This window comes from Ctenopharyngodon idella, chromosome 2 (genome assembly GCF_019924925.1).
Source record: "Ctenopharyngodon idella isolate HZGC_01 chromosome 2, HZGC01, whole genome shotgun sequence".
NCBI classification, from domain to species: Eukaryota; Metazoa; Chordata; class Actinopteri; order Cypriniformes; family Xenocyprididae; genus Ctenopharyngodon; species Ctenopharyngodon idella.
In genome coordinates this window covers 26,212,623-26,227,411 of record NC_067221.1, presented here as the reverse complement: position 1 = coordinate 26,227,411, position 14,789 = coordinate 26,212,623, and the positions used below count along the sequence as shown (strand labels likewise).

Below are 14,789 nucleotides of genomic sequence, written 5' to 3'. Positions count from 1 at the left end.
CTGATGTACTCGTTACATCAGAAGAAGAATGGCATCTACGCTAATATTACTAATATCTGTTTATCCCGAGGTTCACCGTAGTCAACCGGATCCGGGCTGTATCCAGGTGAGACCAAGGACCTGCACCTTGACACGACCACAACGCAGCCCTGACGGATCAGCAGAGATTGAGTCAACTAGATCATCCACTGTAAGGGCCTCATCGACACGACAGCCACGACACAGTTCCTCAACAACCGTCCATACCGGCGTGATCCTCAATAGGATGGAACTGAAATAAATACTTTTAATGTTGCGATCCTATTGGACTTATGATAGCAACCTGAATTGTAACAAAGCACTGTTGGCCAGAGGAGAACTGGCACCCCGACTAAGCCTGGTTTCTCCCAAGGTTTTTTTCTCCATTTTAACACCAATTTGCCACTTGTCTGCCACCTGATGTCACCTGATGGAGTTTGGGTTCCTTGCCGCTGTCGCCTCTGGCTTGCTTAGTTGGGGACACTTGACTTGACATTTGATATTCAACAGTGCTTTGATCTGCCTGCATTGACACTATTCTTTAAGAGCTGCTGTGCAGCCAAACAATGTACCAGTTATCAATGTAAAGCTGCTTTGACACAATCTACATTGTAAAAAGCGCTATATAAATAAAGGTGACTTGACTTGACTTGACTCAAGCGCACCTCAGTTGTTTCCTGCCAGTACTGGAATTGAACCAGCAACCTTTGGGTTACCCGTCGGACACGCTAACCATTAGGCCATGACTGCCCCCACAGAAAATTGGTGATAAAGACTCCTCCTTGCTTTAAAGCAAGTATACTTCATCCTGGTTACGCAAAATGGCTATATGATATCAGAAACAGTCAAAATTTTAACAGTGAACGAAACCTTCACTAATATCACCAATCACCACAAGTACCTGTGGATAAAAAGATGCATGCTTTGAGCATACCCTAAATGACAAATTAATTGGATGAAATTTTGCATAAATTACTTACTTTTAGTGGAGAAACAAATGAGGGGGTGAGAGGTTAACATTTCCAAAAAAATATTTTTTTAATTTAGGGTAAAATATGACCAAGAGATTTCGTGATGCACCCACATATCATCTTGAAATATGACATAGTTCCAGTTACATAAACTAGATGCTTGTTAGTATAACCCTGTTATATGATTAGAAACGTTGTAAATATTTTGCTAATTTGCAGAACAAGTTGAAACAAAGGGCATGAAAACAATTCAAGGAACTACTAGAATTATAGGTTGGCAGCTATACATTCGGTTCATTTGTAAAACTAGGGAAAACCCATAATGGAATATATCTTGTGAAATAGACTTTGAAATGAATGCTTTACACCTCTTAGTAATGATCACACATGTACAAAATACATGTCACATGTACACAAAATAAAATTAAAGGGACATTTCACCTTGTAGGGTGAATCTACCTAATGTCCCAACCTAAACTGTGATAATTACAGTGGCATGAACACCATAATTAAACCGCCTTTCACATCAAACAAAAGCACATTTTAATTGAGATCACTTAAACTAACTTGCCCTAAGCTTTGTTTTCGGTGTGGAATCACCTTTGTAAACTTCTAATATTTAACTTGTCTGAAGAATTATTGCTGTCGTGATCTCATTCAAGAATCCCTTTATTTTGTAAACAACACTAGCTTAAAATAGTCAACAATAAATCAAAGTGTAGCCATCATTTGTAGACTGGAAGAAAAGATTTATGTACTCCCGGAGATGAGGCAGCAGACCAACGAGGTTGCAAAACACAAGGTGGAATGTGTTTACATATCAAGAAGCAGAAAAAATGAACCCAATTATGAACCAAAATTTACATGCAAAGACAAAGAACTTAATTGAACATTGAGAACAATGTGTCATGCAGACAGAGCAAAAAATGTGAAAGTGCTGTGGCCTAGTGGTAAAAGGGTGTGGATTTGAGCCCCGCTAGATCATCACTGAATTCCTCAGTAAGATGTAGCCTCAGGTTGTTAACTATATGTCGCGTTGAATAAAAGCACCTGAGCAAATCTCACAAAGCCTATCAGTATGTCTGCGTGGATGTTTCACCCCAAATAAAAAAAGAATTCAATTATATTACGCATTAATAAATTGACTGGCAGTCACGACCCTACATACAGTTGGACAAAAGGTTTGGAAAATAAATGGATGGATAAATAAAATCAGTCCTATATTTAGGACAAAAAGATTTGATTGCACTGTGAAATTATTTATAACAATTTAGCACATTTTCCCATCAAAAAAAATACCATAATGTATATTTTTTAAATTGTAATTAATTTGTGAAGTTTATACATTATAGCACTAACAGTATTAATATTTGTTGTATGTTTTCCTCCAAACATGGTGATAACACATCACAGCTCTCGTACTTCAAATTACAGTTTAAGGTCCATTTCCAAAAAAAATGTAATTCCATCAAATATTTAAATGCTGGTGCCTACAGCAAAGTTTAATATCTAAAATTACTAGGGCTGTGAATCTTTGGGTAGATAGCAACACGTCAAACATCTTTCCAAACACGAGAACCATTTATGAACCTCTTGTCCAACAAAAGACAACATTTAATAACATGTTTTTACTCCAAACTCACTTCATAATGTCAGTTGAGTATTTGAAATAACATCCTTCTGTGATATGATGTGGCTTCTTACACAGAATAAGGCAAACAACATATTTTATAGTACTCTAAGGCCATGTCGATTGGCTTTACATTATAGATATACTTTATTGTCATGAAAATGCCTAAGGCTTGAAGAACTAAGATAAACCATTGTCATAACTGTGTGTTTATTAGTCATGTTTAATCAATCAAAGAGTTTCAATCTTCTGTTTATTAAGCTACAACTATAGTATGATGCCCACAGAAATTTCCTGGAACGACTTAAGTTATCTTACTTCTGCAGGGCATATTTGGAGTTTCTGCGTGAAAGCGCCCTCTGGCTTTCAGAAGGAGCAGCATTTCCTACTGTTTACAGATCCATGCTTCACTGACAAGCTGAGCATAAGGCTGGGTGATTTTTCTGATTAATTTAAATATAATGTTTTGCCTCGAATTTATTATTTTTAAATTGAGAAATCACATTTTTGAATAAAAATGTTAGCAAACCTTACAATTAGACATGTTGACAACACAGCAATGATAACAGTTAAGAGAAGAAAATGATCCGACCACATGATGGCGCGCCTGATTAACTGCTCTCATGTGACGCTCTATGAATGTAGAACACATTGCTAGTCTCAAGCGGCTGTTTACTCAGAATGAGTTATAAAAAAACGAGATGCAGGGAAGTGGAATGGGGGAACAAAAACAGTTATTAAACGAGAGTTGAACTTTTTTTTTTTTTAACTTGACCACCGCTTTTTTAGAATCCTGTTTCATGGGTGAGATGCTGGAAAAGACACGAGACACGAGTGCAACAACTAAACACGTCCGCCAAACATAAAAACAATAGGAAAAATAGCGCAATGGAATGCAAAAACTGTAAAGAACATCTACTGTATGTTTGATATTATATGTTTGCATGATGGTGAGAGGCTGAAAGGTGCTGTTATTTTCTGTTTTTACAAAGCATTTGCTGTTAATAGCCTATTACTGGTGTATTTATTGCTATTACTTTTTGGCTAAGAAATATTTAGCATTTTTCTTATTTATATTATTTCTGAGTATATAGGATATGTTGAAGATAAGTTTGTACAACATTTGCCTTCATATTTAATGCATATTTTCTGCAAAGATATTTAACAAATAAGTTATTTGTTTTACATTTACAACGTGTTTACCACAATTGCAATTGGAATAGAACGGGAAAATTTTTTGGAAAAGCTTTTGTCAACTGTTAAATGTTAGTTCATGTTAGTTCTTAATGAGGATACATCCTTTATTTTAATAGCCTACAAAAATTAGTATATGTAGAAATTTACATAAAGAGGCTTTAAAATTATTGTTAGTTCATATTAACTATTGTGTAGGATAGTGTTAATGTATAGGCTACACAAACTTATTACAGTGTTCTATATACATTAAACATACAATGCTTCCATGGACAGACTACCCTAAAATATCATGCACTTTCCAAACTAATCCTAAAATAACTTTTCTTCACTGAATAGTAAACAATAGCCCTCTATGTTCTCTTTCTCTGGCTCATGTCTTCACTGGTAATTGAAAGCTCAATTACAAGACCTATAATTGAGCGTTCAATTACCAGTTTATAACACTCCCCCGCATGATGTGAGGTTCTTCATCTTATTTTCATTTTAAATAAAATACTACAGTTTTTAACTTTTCCTTTTTACTGGCCAATGATGATTCTAAAGAAAACGCACCAGGTGTCTACTGTTGCTATAGTAACAAATGCAACTTTCATGCGCATCTGATTGACACAAACCACACGCTCTTATTTCAGTGTTGTTGTTAATATTGTGGTTATTTCAGCAAACAGTTTGCTTTGTACATTCAGTTAAATGGCATCAAGTTAAATTTCATTAATCGTTCAATGGAACTGTGCGCATGTGTTTTTTAGACACGTTATGTTTTTGCTCCGTCGCAATAAATGTGCATCCTTGAATAAGTGGGGTTTTACTTCAACTGCTCAGTTAATGTAAATGGTATGGCCATGCTGAGGAGAGATCAAACATGGGCTGCTCCCAAACTGTCAACGAGAGAAAGACAGAGGGCAAGCGCAATCCAGTGAAAGGCAGTAAACGTCTCAGGTTACGTATGTAACCATGGTTCCCTGAGAACAGGGAACGAGACACTGCGTTGAAACGCATATGGGGAACGCCTCCGCTTGAATCAGTGTCTGAAAACAGTATCAACTCACGACAATCCTATTGGCCAGCGACAGCCTATGACATCATCATAGTGCGACCCGGAAGTATATAAGGAGCACCTAGAGAACCAGTCAGTACCTTATCATCTGAAGGGACTGTTCAGCAGGCAGCCCCGATGCATGGCTAGGAAATGCAGTGTCTCGTTCCCTGTTCTCAGGGAACCATGGTTACATACGTAACCTGAGACGTTCCCTTTCGAAAGGGAACTCTACACTGCGTTGAAACGCATATGGGGAATGATATACCCACGCCGCCATGCTTGAGGGGAGTGCATGCCAAAAATGGCTAGACAAACGTCAGAACTAGCAGCTTCAACTGAAATGCCAGAACCACTCCCTCTACGGGTCATACATAGGCTGTCAGTGACAGCATTCCCAATGGCCAACAGCCCAAGCTATAAGCCTCAAAGAGGCCTTCCGCAGAAGGCCTACCAAGGGCGCTCAAAGGCTTCTGGAACCAAACTTCTTTCCGAAGAAAAGAGGGTACCTTTAAGGGAATGTGGCCAGGGGGCCCGAGGGAACCCTAGCCAGTCACTTGTCAGGGGAACGTACTCGACCCTGATTGCCACCAGGGAGGCCGACCTGGTCTACTCTTACAGAAACCTAGTCTTGGCCAACAACCTGTCTGATCACAGAGTCTCAAATCACATTCTTCAGAGAAGATATCCAGTAAGAGTGACTGCAAAGAGGCAGTAACCAACTCAGACCAGAGCGTAGAGACGGGCATCCCGGAGAGCAGGACACAGCTTAGCGCTTTTTACCCTTACCAATGAGGAGAGTAACACTCTGCTCAATCCTAGGATCTACTCAGCGCGTGATTATTTGCACTGAGGAGGCTGTGCACTCTAAAGGACCCCAAAAAGGGGAGTACATTTACTAGCCTGGGGGCTGATCCTCAATAGGGAGGCCTTCAACCACTAACCAGCTTAGGGAGCTAAGTACTACGCAGGACAACCCTCAAACGAGGGGAGTACAGAGCTCAACCTAACAGATAAACCCTACTGTAGGCACAGAATCATGGAGGCCCCAGAGGGGCCTGCAACATGACACAAATTCTACATTGTGTAGAAATACCTAACAGCAGCCTTGCGAAAGGCCAACATGTGAAACTACATGCTCAATCTGCTTAAAGAACACCCAGATGTGGGAGGGAAAAGCTTAAAGGGTGGCCTGTGAAGGCCACACACCTAGAAAGCTTCCTTGCTGATAAGCAAAATCCTACAAACATGGAACTCGCTCAGAATGAACCGAGTTTAACTAGCAGATAAGACTGTAGAGTGCCCATATATTACAGTTTACCTCAACAAATTCCAACAAGCAGTGTACTCGGTATAAAACACTTTTTACTCTTTAAGCAAGAGAAGTAAAACTTACGCCATTGTGCTCTAGAGGAGGTCCAAAAAGGACCTGCGACTTCAGAATGACACGGGCGTCAGCTAGTGGCAGTGTCTATGCTCTGAGGGAGCCAAATCTGAGAACTAACTATCCAGTGAGGTTGACTAGTTTAGCTCAACCTGAGCACACCTTCCAACTGGCAGTGTACTCAGTAAAAACACTTTTTACTCTTTAAGCAATAGGAGTACAAACTCATGCCATCATGCTCTGAAGGAGGCCCAAACAGGGCCTGCGACTCCAGAAAGACACGTGGCATCAGCTAGTGGCAGTGTCTAAGCCCTAAGGGAGCCAAATCTGAGAACTAAACCATCCAGTGAGGTTAACTAGTTTAGCTCAACCTGAGCTTGAATTTTATCCACACATTCCACCAGGCAATGTACTCAGTAAAAACACTTTTTACTCTTTAAGCAAGAGGAGTACAAACTTACGGCATCATGCTCTGAGGGAGGTCCAAACAGGACCTGCGACTTCAGAATGACACAGGCGTCAACCTGTGGCAGTGCTAGTTTCCAAGTGAGCGAACTCTAACTGAAACATCTACCAACAAGCCTTGTAATACAACAAGCTATTGTGCTCTGAAGGAGGCCCAAACGGAGCCTTCTACTTCAACAACACGAGTGTCTGCTTGTGGCAGTGTTCAAGCTCTAAGGGAGCCATATATGAAAACCAAACTATGTAGTGAGGTTAACTTTATTAAACTCAACCTGAGTTTATACAGGCAATATACTCAGTAAAAACACTTTTTACCTTTACAGCAAGGGGAGTACAAACTACGTCACCATACACTAAAGGAGGCCAAAGTCAGGCCTACTACTCCAGAACACACGGGTGCTAGCCTGTGGCAGTATTAGAGTTACTGAGCTCACAAAGTGTAGGGCAGGAACCAGAACTAACATATTAAAGAACAATAACCTTGAACAACAAGGGAGTACTATTAATCCAACCCTGAAAATTACAGGGTGGGTACACATCAGAAATTCTCACCAAAAACAGATACAATCTGTACTGAACCCTAGGGAACAGGAGCTTTCATTAAAAAGCTACAACCATATCACTCAAGCTTGAACATAGTTCAAGGGGTTCAGGGGAAAAAAATGAAGTAAAAAGTACCACTAGATAGTTCTGGGGGAGCAGGGCCACAACAACAAAGTTTCTATTCACATAGTGAAAAGGGCCTACACCGGCTGAGACAACGGCACCAGGGAGACTTAGCAGACCACCTAAACCCTAGTTCTAGCCTAGGCCAGCTATAGCTGTGGGCCTATAAGGCCAATACATAAGCATAGATCTGCCTGGGGCTAAGAAACAACAGCCTCTACCAACAACTCTCAACTGAGAGGAGGCAAACTCTGAGAATACTAAATTTCTAGTAAAGCTCAGAGGAGCAGAGCTCAACCCAAGCATACAATGTCAGGCGGCCTGTAAGGCCGACGCTAAACATAGATCTATCTGAAGTTAGTGGAAACTAATCTCAAATCTCTAGCATTTACCAGAGGAGAAAGCTAATTAACCAAAAGGTGGCTAACAGTGCGGCTTAGTTAATGCCGACATCTGAATACTTATGAACACATCCAAAAAGGGGACAAACAAAGTAATACTCTAATAATATATTGTTACAGCCAACCTAATGGAACTTCAAGGCCCTTAGTCCGCATCCTATACAGGAAACCGATTAAAAATATAAATATAAAGAGACCTACCAAGCCAATTTCAGCAGGTCTAACTGATATGCTTACAAACAGACATTGTGTGTAAAGCAACACCCGCCTGACCTGCTGCCGCATATAGAGCGTTGGAGCCTACCTATATCACGAGATAGTTTAACCCATCTCGTCAGTAGGAGGCATCGACGCGTACTCATACTCACTCCGTCAACACCAGCGAATTAACCTGCTGATGTTGATGAATGCGAGCTGAATACAGGTCCTTCCATGCCTTCTCGATCTCAGTATGAAGGTCAAGAAGGAACGGAAAGCTTATGGTAGCTGGAGGATTATGGCAAAAAAGGAACCGTTTGACAAACAATCCGCAAGTGGTTTCTTTCTTAACCTGCTCCAATGGCAGCTGCAGTCTGCCAGAGGCACGTTCCATAATCTCAAACAGCTGTAAATACGCGGGGGCAGGGTGGCTTTGAGGATTCAGGAGGCTCACCACCATCATCCTCATCAGCCATCTCCTTCTCTCTTGTTTGGCTTAGAACAAGAAGAGCAACTGCTGCTGAATCTAATGATATCATAGACAACACATCATCATAATCACACAGCTCTCTTCCGTCAGCCGTCGAAGGTCGCAGGGAATTTCACCCCTTCAACTCTTCAACAAGCTTCAGCTGAGAACCCCATGATCTAGTCTCTACTCTGCTTCAGCAAGAGTAAGACCCGAACCATTAGGTGCAGCTGCCAGTCCTTCTCCTTTCGAGGAAAAGACCAGAAGAGAGTGGAGCATTTTACAAGTAAAACACACTCCAATAACAAACAGACAGATCCCTCAAGAACTGCCTGTACATGCTCTTTTGTTCTCATAAAAGACAACGTTATAAGTTATGTGTGTGATCAGATGTCAACACTTTAGGACACGGATGTACACACTTCCTGAAATGTTTGTCAGACATAAATTGTCTTACCTTAATATCGGTTTGATATCGTTTCAAACAGAACAGTCGAAAAGATACTGACTGGTCCTCTAGGCGCTCCTTATATACTTCCGGGTCACGCTATTATGACGTCATAGGCTGTCTCCGGCCAATAGGATTGTCGTGAGTTGATATTGTTTTCAGACACCGGTTCACGCGGAGGCATTCCCCATGTGTGTTTCAACGCAGTGTAGAGTTCCCTTTCGAAAGGGAACAGTGCAGCGCGTATCTGTGAGGGAGAGCTGTGAGGACGTGAACGACATCACACAACGTCTCCAATAATTTCCGCATTAAAAAATGTAAGGCTTACTGTATATATTTTAAAGCATTGAATCGCTATCGAAAAGTGATTCATTCAATTCTTAGCATTTTAAATTGATTATTGACTCAAATAATTGATTCACGATTCAAAAACCCAAGTTTCAAGATCAATGAATATGTATTGTCTGTATATGTAATCGATGCACTGAGAAAACAAGTGAATAGTTACACCCCTAAAAATTACCATTGCTTCTACACTGCAACATTGCTGCAAGAATTTTAAGAGATTTAAATCAAATTGTACCTAAATCAAATTGTACCTTTTGGACTAGATAAACACTCGTGGCTCTTTGGCCAGCAATTTGATCCAAGGCATTTCCTTCCTCCACGAAGTAACTCACATCAGCTATATGAACACCAACTTCAAAATTGCCTACATGAGAAGAGGAAAGAAAACTTGTATTTGTATCATAAATAGTTTAATTTTTATAAGGGTAATAAACTTTTTAAATGAGATTCAATGTCAAAGGCAGCATACATACCATCCGAGAGTTGTTTGCAGGACAGTGCATCATCCAGATCTCTGGCTGTAGCTGGGTCGATGGTAAATATGCATTCTTTTCTTAAAGATAAATTAAAATTAAACCAAAAATCAGAATCAAATAATTAAAATTTTAATTAAAAATATAGCTGCAAGCAGCAATTACGGGGCCAAGCACAAAAGAGGAACAAGAAGCCAGCCAACATTGCTGGGAGCATCAGACCAACTGCAACAGTGAGCAATTAAAGACCTATTAAGATTATTTTAGGCAAAAGAGCTGAAAAATCACAAATACAGTCAATAATAAAGATTTACTGGTTCATCACTTTTGACCAATAGGTGGCGCTGTGACCAAATTAATGCGGTATGGTCAAAGTGAGGTGACGCTGACACTCGCAAAGTTTGGTGTCAATATGTGAAAGTATTGCAGAGATACAGCCTCAAGAGTCATTTTGGCATTAAGCCTCTAATTTGTTGCTATGGTAAATGAATACAGTTTCATCTATCAACTCGAAATCCATAACATTTCACCAGCATGGTCTGAAGATGATACGATTCGATTTTGGTGAAAATTGGACCAACGGTCTAGGAGTAGTTAGAAAAAGTATGTTTTTAAAGAAAATCAAAATGACTGACAGGAAGTTTGGCTGATTATGGCAAAATTGGCATCAATGTTCTCGGCATGACCCACGGAATCTAATAAGACCAGTCTCATTACAATAGGCGACATTTATATAAAGCTATTAGCATTTTTTTTTTTTTTAAATTTCATTATAAAATTTGACCACAAGGAGGCGCTATCTCAAAACCTATTGTGTACCTTCAGAGCATGGTGCCGATGACACATCCTGAGTTTCGTAATGGTACATCAATGCATTCACATAATATAGCATCTTATATCATAATACTGTATTGTAGTTAATGTAAATTTCATGTTTTGTTCAATTATAGCTCCACCAAGACGCACAATCCCACCAATTTTTAATGTGTCTTCAGGGTGACGCCATACATGTGTGTGTGAAATTTGGTGCAAATATCTCATTTCGTTTTGGAGTTATAGACATCTATATGTATGAGATAAAAAAAAATGACCCATGGAAGACTTTGTTTTGATTTTTTTGCCACTTCCTATCAAAATTTTGACATTTGGACCAATTCATATAGTTAACCAACTTAGGTTCCGTGTTTCCTACGCTGGTTTCGTCTCGATCGGACTAACGGTTTCGAAGATATTCGCAATCGTTTTTTTAGCGCTAAATCATCACGCCGCACAAACCGTAAGTCGAAACCTAGCATGTTTGGTATCGTTGGACTCGGCAAGGATTCAGGAGTCTTAGAATGTGAGTCCTGTGAAAATAAGTCAACCAGATTAAAAGTTATAAGCATATGAAAAAAAAAAAATCTCCACTAGGTGGCACTGGTCCGAAACGTCTCAGGCTCCTTCAGGACATTGTCCTGATGACCCATACAGGGTTTCGTAACGATACGCTAATGCGTTTGTAAAATACAGCATTTTAGCACAAAATTCTAAATGGCCGATATGGGAAAATTGGATATCATTCGACTCGGCATGATGCCCCGAATCCAACAAGACCAAATTTATGATTTTTGGACAAACCCATCAGAATTTATAAGCAAAAATAGCCATTTTTGTTATCTCCAGACCAGTAGGTGGCACTGCGCCGAAACGCTGCATGTTGCTTCAGGACATGCTTGTGATAACGTACCAAGATTGGTCTGAATACGACACAGCCTTATGTCTATTTTCGCAAGAACTATGTAAAATTCGTTTGTGTGTTTTTTGAAAACGGTTTGAGAAATCAACTTGAATTCCATAACTTTTTGTTGTTGACATGGTCTGAAGATGATCTGGTTCAATTTTCGTGAAAATCGGAGTAACGGCCTAGGAGGAGTTGGAAAAAGTACGTTTTTAAGAATATTCAAAATGGCGGAAAATTTTTCATGAAGAAGCAGCATTTACGGGGCCAAGCATCAGACCAACTGCAACAGTGAGCAATTAAAGACCTATTAAGATCATTTTAGGCAAAAGAGCTGAAAAATCAACAATAGAGTCAATAATAAAGATTTACTGGTTTATCACTTTCCACCAATAGGTGGCGCTGTGACCAAATTCATGCGGTATGGTCAGAGTGAGTTGACAATGACAATCACGAAGTTTGGTGTCAATATGTCAAAGCATTGCAGAGATACAGCCTCAAGAGTCATTTGGGCATCAAGACTCTAATTCTTCGCTGTGGTATCTGAATACGGTTTCGTCTATCAACACGAAATCCATATCTTTAATTCGACATGGTCTGAAGATGATACGATTTGATTTTGGTGAAAATTGGATGAATGGTCTAAGAGCAGTTTGAAAAAGTAGGTTTTAAAGAAAATCAAAATGGCGGACAGGAAGTTTGGCTGACTATTGTAAAATTGGCATCAATGTTCTCAGCATGACCCACGGAACCTAATAAAACAAGTCTCATTACAATAGGCCACATTTACATAAAGAAATTAGCATTTTTAATAAATGTTATTACAACATTTGACCACAAGGTGGCGATGTCTCGAAACCAGGTCATGCTTGTGATGACATGTACCAAGTTGGGTAAGAATACAATAAATCGTTGTGGAGATCTTCGTGAAAATCGGAGTAACGGCCTAGGAGGAGTTTGAAAAAGTAGGTTTTTCAGAAAATTCAAAATGGCGGAAAAATTTTCATGACGGAAAATGACATCATAGGGTGCAAACGATTCATCTTGACCCAAGGAATCAGAGGGAAAAATTTTGTTTCTAACCCTTACGGTTCAAAAGTTATTAATACAAACATGAGTGCAACTTTGGACAGCTGGTGGCGCTAGAGGGATTGAGATAGAGACTCCAAATTTGCAATGGATAAAGGTCAGACTGTCATCTAACTGTGTGCCAAATTTCACAACTTTCCCGCAAGCGGTTCTATGGGCTGCCATAGACTTCAAGAGCGGAAGAAGAAGAAGAAGAAGAATAAAAAAAGAACGCCAATGGATACAATAGGTTCCTACGCACCTTCGGTGCTTGGCCCCTAATTAAAAAAAAATTAAAGCTGCAAGCAGCATTTACCGGGGTTCAAGTATTTAAGGCCTTTAAGCACATATGCATAAGAAGATATTAAGTTTCATTTAGCAAGCATGTTACCACTTAATTCATAGAAGGAACATCTACGCAATGTGCTTAAACACAGAGAAAGAAAAGACTTACACAATGATACTTGATACATACTAAGCATGCTTACACACACACAGACACACATATTTTCTTGTAGATTCAGTATTTAAATACATGATGGGCAACAATGTTTTCTGTAAATCTCAGTATAACACCATTTTCAGGTTTCATTTTACTCATGTGGCACAACCGTCAAAACTAATACTCGAAAGGAGCTGAAGTGATGGATTTTACCAAAAAAGTGATAGTAAATGTTAAAATAGTGATTTTATATAGTCTAAATATGAATTATAGAACATATTAGTAAGTATTATGACAAAATGATTTTTAAACAGCAGGTGTCAGCAGAGAACCACTTATTGGCTCACTTTCATTAAGTGTTCTTTGTTCTGTGTCAAGTATATTTTCCATGTTAACTACATTAATTTAATATGCTTACACACAAATTTTGTTGCATATATGGATATTTGAGATCAATGATTAGGTAAGAAAATGCTTATTCCAGGTTTCCCCTTTAAATAACATAATTTTTACGTCTAAATGTAATTGTAATGTTATATTATTGCAAAAACATACAACAAATGAACAAATGAAGTGGTAAACCTTGACAAAATGTGATTTGTAATGTTATTATAAGAATTTATGTAGTTTAAAAGGGATTTAAAATGACAAAACCTTGACCACTTGAAAGCTTGAACTATATTAGTGGTCTTCTACTGCCATCTGGTGACACAAAATGACAGTTGCAGGCAATTTACAGGGGCAAAATATGGTTTTTAAAGGTTTTTTGACAGTTATAGCGCCATCTATTGCCTGACCTCCACCATTTTTTGGGGGGTGTCCTCAGAGTGTGTTCATACATAAGTGTGCCAATTTTGGTGAAAATATCTCATTTCGTTTTGAAGTTATAGACACTTATATAGATGAGAGCATAAAAAATGACCCATGAAAGACTTTGATTGGATTTTTTTGCCATTTCCTATCAAAATTTTGACATTTAGGCTTTAACATTTAGTAAACCAACTTAGGTTCCATGTTTCCTACGCTGGTTTCGTCTCGATCAGACTAACGGTTTCGAAGATATTCGCAAAACTTTTTTAAGCACTAAATCACAACGTAGCACAAACCATAAGGCAAAACCTATCGTTGGTATCGTTGGTATCGTTTGGTATCGTTGGATTCGGCAAGGATTCAGGAGTCCAAAGACATGACTCCCGTGAAAATAAGTCGACTACATCCAAAGTTATATATATATTTTCATCTAAAACCATTAAAAACATACGTTTTTTAAAGTTTTTTCACAATTATAACGACACCTATAGTCCGATCTACACAAAAATTGGTGTGCTTCTTTAGAGTCATATGCTACATGAGCTCACCTATTTTCGTGAAGTTCTGAGTTTTCATTTAGGCTTTTGGGTATATTTAGCCACGCCCATTTTCTAAATGACCCAGATATAGCGACCCAAAGGGTAAAGTTCAACTTTTTTTTTTGATAATTATTGATATTGACAGTCCATAGAATTGTCCTACACTGGTTTCATTCCGATCAGGCGAAAAACCAAGGACTAGTTCGCAAAAGTAGGTTTTTGACATATTTGCGAATAATTAATGAACGATTTGATTGACAGCATTGGTTCTTGAGGCAAAGTTGTTAAGCATGAGGAGATCTATCAAATGATATGCATATTGTGTGGATCTTTGAAACACCACGTGATTACTGAGGCGTAAAACTCGTTAACGCCAACTTGTGGCCGATTTCTTTCAAAATTCTTACAGACCTCTACGACCATGAGTCGAACATGCCCACCGAGTTTCGTTCCGATTGGCCTCCGTTAACCTTATCTAATAGGTGCTCAAATTTCATTGGCCGATGGCG

The 14,789-nt window shown here is 39.0% G+C and overlaps 2 protein-coding genes across 8 annotated transcripts in view; both read right to left on the bottom strand.

The window, feature by feature from the left end:
* Positions 1 to 14,789, bottom strand: part of LOC127503500 (uncharacterized protein K02A2.6-like) — a 362,965-nt gene that overhangs the window by 29,025 nt on the left and 319,151 nt on the right. The window lies entirely within an intron of this gene.
* The window catches only part of dis3l2 (DIS3 like 3'-5' exoribonuclease 2), a 132,679-nt gene that overhangs the window by 87,595 nt on the left and 30,295 nt on the right, over positions 1 to 14,789 (bottom strand). For all 6 annotated transcript variants that reach the window (XR_007927082.1, XR_007927084.1, XR_007927083.1 and 3 more), the window contains exons 10-11: positions 9,705 to 9,784; positions 9,483 to 9,595 (exon numbers count right to left, since the gene is read on the bottom strand). Coding sequence is in view for 3 of the 6 variants with exons in the window: in XM_051877131.1 (XP_051733091.1) it covers positions 9,483 to 9,595; positions 9,705 to 9,784 (193 nt within the window). In the remaining 3 variants the exon portion in view is untranslated. The remainder of the gene's footprint in view (positions 1 to 9,482; positions 9,596 to 9,704; positions 9,785 to 14,789) is intronic.